Consider the following 5,033-nt stretch of genomic DNA (forward strand, 5'->3'; position numbering starts at 1 on the left):
AGGATTTTAAGAGGGTAGGTAATAGTAACTGAAAGAGATTCAAAGGAGCTGTTGATACCCAAAAGATGGTAAAGGATTAAATGTCCAATCATTAGAGATAAGCAGACCAGTACCTCCACCTCTTCCAGTCAAACGGGGGGAGTGGGAAAATGAGAAATTATTGGAGAGTGCTGCAGGTGTAGCAGTGTCCTCTGGTTTGATCCAGGTCTCTGTCAGGGCCATGAGATTTAGCTTTGAATGACTAATAATAGAAGTAATGAAATCGGCTTTGTTTACGGCAGACTGGCAATTCCAGAGGCCAATAGAAAAAGAAAGTAGTGTATTAGCAGACATAGGCAAAGTGTGCAGGTTGTTAGGATTGCGCTGCCTATAGTGTGTGAAGTAGTGGTAGTGATAGTAGGGATCTGGAAACACATAGTAAGAATTGGTTATAAAAACTGAAACAGAAGTGAAACAAGTAGTATATTATTTGATGTTTGACTTCATTGTCTGAATTGGTAAACATAATAATAATAATAATAAAATCTTAAGACAGAACTTCTATGAAGGTAAAGTTTTCTCACCGGACACTCTCTGAATTGGTAAACATAATAACAATAATAATAATAGTAATACTAATAATAAAATCTTGAGACAGAACTTCTATGAAGGTAAAGTTTTCTCACCGGCCACTCTGTGATGTCATCAGGCCAAACATGGGGTCCTGATGAGGCTGGCTCTTCACAAGTCCTGCTCCCAGCATTGATTGCAAAAAAACAAAACAATATTTTAAAAAATGCTCCAACATTTCCTCACACAATGAGAGATATTTCATTGAAAGATACCTTGGGTCCTGATGACAGACTGCGCGTGAAGATGTCACCATGTCTACATTCTCTTTGTTCCATTTTATAAATGTTGCTAAAGTCTCCTAGGATCAGAAAAGAGCAAAAATTTATTTAGCAGTCATTTAATTCTCTTAAAGAGAAAGCACCAAAATCAAGACATCTTTATACATTCAGGTCATAATGAATTAAAGTAATTAAAAGTTATGCTCAGCTTGATTCCTCTAGGTGGTAGACAAGAGCTTTGTTTGAAATTTATGACTAATTAATCTTCACTACAGTACTCTAGATACACAACTGCTTTGTTGTTTGTGTATACATACAGTAAGATTATGTGCAGGTGTGCATGTGGAGTGTGAGTGTTTATATATGTATATGACACAGTCAAGTCAAGTCACCTTTATTATATATAGCTCTTTATAAAATACTGATTGTGTCAAAGCAGCTTTACAGTGTCAAACAGGAAAATAGTTTGTCAATAATTGACAATAACAGAGTCATTTTTCAGCTAAAGTAATTTCATTGATGATTCAGTGATGTCATCATCCAGTTCATCTTTCTTCCAATAATGTCTGTGCAATCAGTCAAGCATCCCCAACTAAGCAAGCCAAAGGCGACAGTGGCAAGGAACCAAAACTCTATAGGTGACAGAAATGGAGAAAAAACCTTGGGAGAAACCAGGCTCAGTCGGTGGGCTAGTTCTCACAGGTTCTCATTATTGTTCATGTATATATATGGGTGTGTGTGTGTGTGTAGTTATACCGAGCAGTCATCACTCTGGGTCTGCACACATCCAGAACCATCGTTCTGTACACAGCAGCCGGACTCTCTCTCTAGATCTTTGGCCTGCTGTGCTAGCTTCGCTATTTGACTGTCTCGTCTGATGCATGGAGAAAACTTTGCTCCCAAGTGGATTAGATCCTCCTATGGAACAAAGAACACAGTAGCAGTGAACAGAGGTTTGTACACAGGTGCCCCAAAGAGTGAAATTAAAGTTTTGTCAGAACTAGCAGTGTAACAACAGTAGAACAGCTGAATATTTCACCCTAACAACCATAGTCATTGTTCCCACATTAATATCATTTATGCTTTCATCAGGCAAAAATTCTCTTCCATAGAATTTGAGTATCAGATTCTCAGTTTTATATCTGTATCAGATGAGTATCAGATTCTATATGTTTTATATATGTTTTCTATATCAGATAATTCAAGTTTTTTTCTCCAAAGTTTGCATGTCTGTAACTCAAGAAGTATTAAAGATATCTTAATATCCTTTTAGATTTCAAGTTTTAGCAAACTTTTTTTTCATCTTCATTTTTAAGGCCCTATATGGTTCACTTACAGAGATATTGGAATCTAAATATGGCTCCAGGAGTAAATTGTTAAATCGTACACATTTTCAGTGGTCAAAAAACAAATGTTGGTCACTTTGCATTCAGCTGACACTTTTTTCTCTTAAAGAGGAAAGTCTGAAGAACATATAATGTTGAAACTAGAAATGTATCTTGTTTCCCTCTATCAAAACAATTGCATAGTTCATACCTGTCTTAGTGCCATAAATATTATTTTGTAAATTTGTGTGCCTGTAACTCAAGAAGTATTAAAAATCTTAATAAACAATTATTTTGTAATATTAATTTTTAAGCCATATATATAGTTAATTCCCAGAGATATGGGGATCCCAATGTGACTCAATGTCTAATTTGTAATGTCCAAGTTGAAAACCGAATGTCAGTCACTTTGTATACAGCTGATACTTATTGTATTTAAAGGGGAATGTCTGAAGAATAAATAATGTTGAAACTAGAATTGTAGCTTGTTTCCCTCTATCAAAACAGTTACATAGAACACATGTCTGAGTGCTAAAAATGCACTGAAATTGTCAAGTTGAGGCACATTAACTTGCTCACAGTAGTCTATTCATAAGATTCTACATTTGAATCAGTTTCAGGTATATTTGTAAGAAGGGATTTTGTTACTTTTAAAAGCTTCTGAAGCTACAAAGAGTTCAAACATGCAGTATTGTAACTATGTTTGAAACAACTCCCTTGCCTTATAAGGAAGTGTGGTTGCTATTCCCATTCCCATTGTATTCAATAAACCAAGATTTGCCACACCTGGAATAAGTATGCAACATGTGAAGCATAGTCACAGACCAAGTAGTATCCACTGCTAAGCGGCATATTTGGCAGAATCACCGATAGTAAGTCAAACTTTGACTAATTTAAGGTCTCTCACATTCACTTTGTGTCTACAAAACCACGCTATTGTAGCACATGCAGAATGAGACATGGCATTGTCTTGATCTAACAACCATGGAATTCCATTATTCCATGGTATGTGTCTCTGTACAATTCCAATATATGCCTCCATGTCAATGGCACCTTCGCACATATGACAGTCACCCATGCCATTTGCTCTGCGGCACCCCCATACCATGACAGACATTTGCTTTTGCAGCTGTCGCTGATAAAAGTCTGGATGATCCCTTTGGTCTTTGGGATTGAGAACTCAACACCCATTTTTCCCAGAACAACTCATCTGACCACAGCACACATTTCCACTGTCTTTTTGACTATATGAGGTGAGCTCTGGCCCAGAGAACCCTGCGGCATCACTGCATAGAACTGATGTTTAGCTTTTCCTAGAGTAAAAGAGATTCAAGTTGCATTTATTGATGCAGCGGCAGACTGTGTTAGGTGACAGCGGTTTTCCGAAGTACTCCTGAGCCCATGTGGCTATATTTAACACTGCAGCATTATGGTTTCTTATGCAATGCCATCTGAGGGCTCAAAGGTCATGCACATTCAACAGAGGTTTCCTGCCTTGCCCTACACAGACTGAGATTTCTCTGGATTCTCTGAATCTTTTCACAATATTATATATGGTAGTTGGTGAAAGACCTAAATTCTTTATGATTCTGCATTGAGAAATGGGATTTTTGATTTGTTTGCCACTTCTCTCATGAATTTGGCACAAAGTGATGAGCCGTGATCCAGCTTTGCTTGCAAAAATCTGAGATGCTCCTTTTATACCCAAACATGATACCCTCACCTATTACCAATTCACCTGCTTACTGTGAACTGTTTCAAATGAGATTAATTTGGATATTATATAACCTTTTTACTTTTTTTTGCCTCTGTCCCAACTTTTTTGGAGTGTGTTTCAGCCATCAAAATCAAAATTTGTTTACAATTACAAAATACATTTAAGTTGGTCAGTGAAAACTTTGGAAATCTTTTCTTTGTACTTTTGTCAATTAAATCACAGATTCTTGATTTTATTGCATTTTACAAAACGTCCCAAGTTTTCTGGAATTGGGGTTGTACATTCCTAAACCCTAGGTTACTGTAATTATTTGCATACTTCACTGAAAAAAAAATGTTTCATTCATCCAATTAAAAAAATGTAAGCCCTAAGAGCAAGTTATTTATTGTTCATGGCCTCAAGTTAAAAAATATAGATGTGAATCATTACCCTAAATTTTTTTAATTGGATGAATGAAAAAAAAAATTCAGTGTTGCTATGTCAACATTCATGACTAGATAAACACAAATTCACAATAGGTTTTCATCCACTAAAAATGGGTAGGATTCAATTTGGACTTTGAGTCATATTGGGATCCCCATATCTCTGGGACTGAACCATACAGGGCTTAAAAAAATGATTTCAAAAGAAGTATTTTGTAGGAACCAGAATGTAAAATCATATTAAAATCTTTAATACTTCTAGAGTTACAGGCATGCAGACTTTGGGGGGAAAAAAGCACATTTTCTTGGCACTTTGACAAATATGTTCTATGCAATTTTCTTGATAGAGGCAAACAAGATACACTTCTAATTTCAATATTATTTGTTCTTCAGACATTGTTCTTTAAATACAAAAAGTATCAGCTGTGTGTAAAGTGACCAACATTTGTTTTTCAACTACTGAAAATGGGTAGGGGTTTCAACAAATTGGACACTGAGTCACATTGGGCTCCCCATATCTCTGGGACTGAACAATATAGGGGCTTAAAGGGGTCCTATTATGCTTTTTCACTTTTTTAATTTTAGTCAGTGTGTAGTGTGTATGTTTGGGCATAAAAAAGATCTTCAAACCTACGAATCTCAAAGTCCACTCCAAAGGGAGATATTTCGTTTTTAAAAAAATTCCTTTTCAAGAACTACAACGAACGGCTCGTTTGGACTACAGCATTTGTTTTCCGGG

The 5,033-nt window shown here is 36.1% G+C and overlaps 1 protein-coding gene across 3 annotated transcripts in view; it reads right to left on the bottom strand.

Moving 5' to 3' along the window:
• The window catches only part of LOC107715486 (inactive rhomboid protein 2), a 73,588-nt gene that overhangs the window by 12,321 nt on the left and 56,234 nt on the right, over positions 1–5,033 (bottom strand). For all 3 annotated transcript variants that reach the window (XM_016521639.1, XM_016521638.1, XM_016521640.1), the window contains 3 exons: positions 1,587–1,748; positions 825–910; positions 666–729 (listed from right to left, as the gene is read on the bottom strand). In XM_016521639.1, the coding sequence (XP_016377125.1) occupies positions 666–729; positions 825–910; positions 1,587–1,748 (312 nt within the window). The remainder of the gene's footprint in view (positions 1–665; positions 730–824; positions 911–1,586; positions 1,749–5,033) is intronic.

Source organism: Sinocyclocheilus rhinocerous, unplaced genomic scaffold, assembly GCF_001515625.1.
Source record: "Sinocyclocheilus rhinocerous isolate Xijiao unplaced genomic scaffold, SAMN03320098_v1.1 scaffold3526, whole genome shotgun sequence".
In the NCBI taxonomy this organism is placed as follows: Eukaryota; Metazoa; Chordata; class Actinopteri; order Cypriniformes; family Cyprinidae; genus Sinocyclocheilus; species Sinocyclocheilus rhinocerous.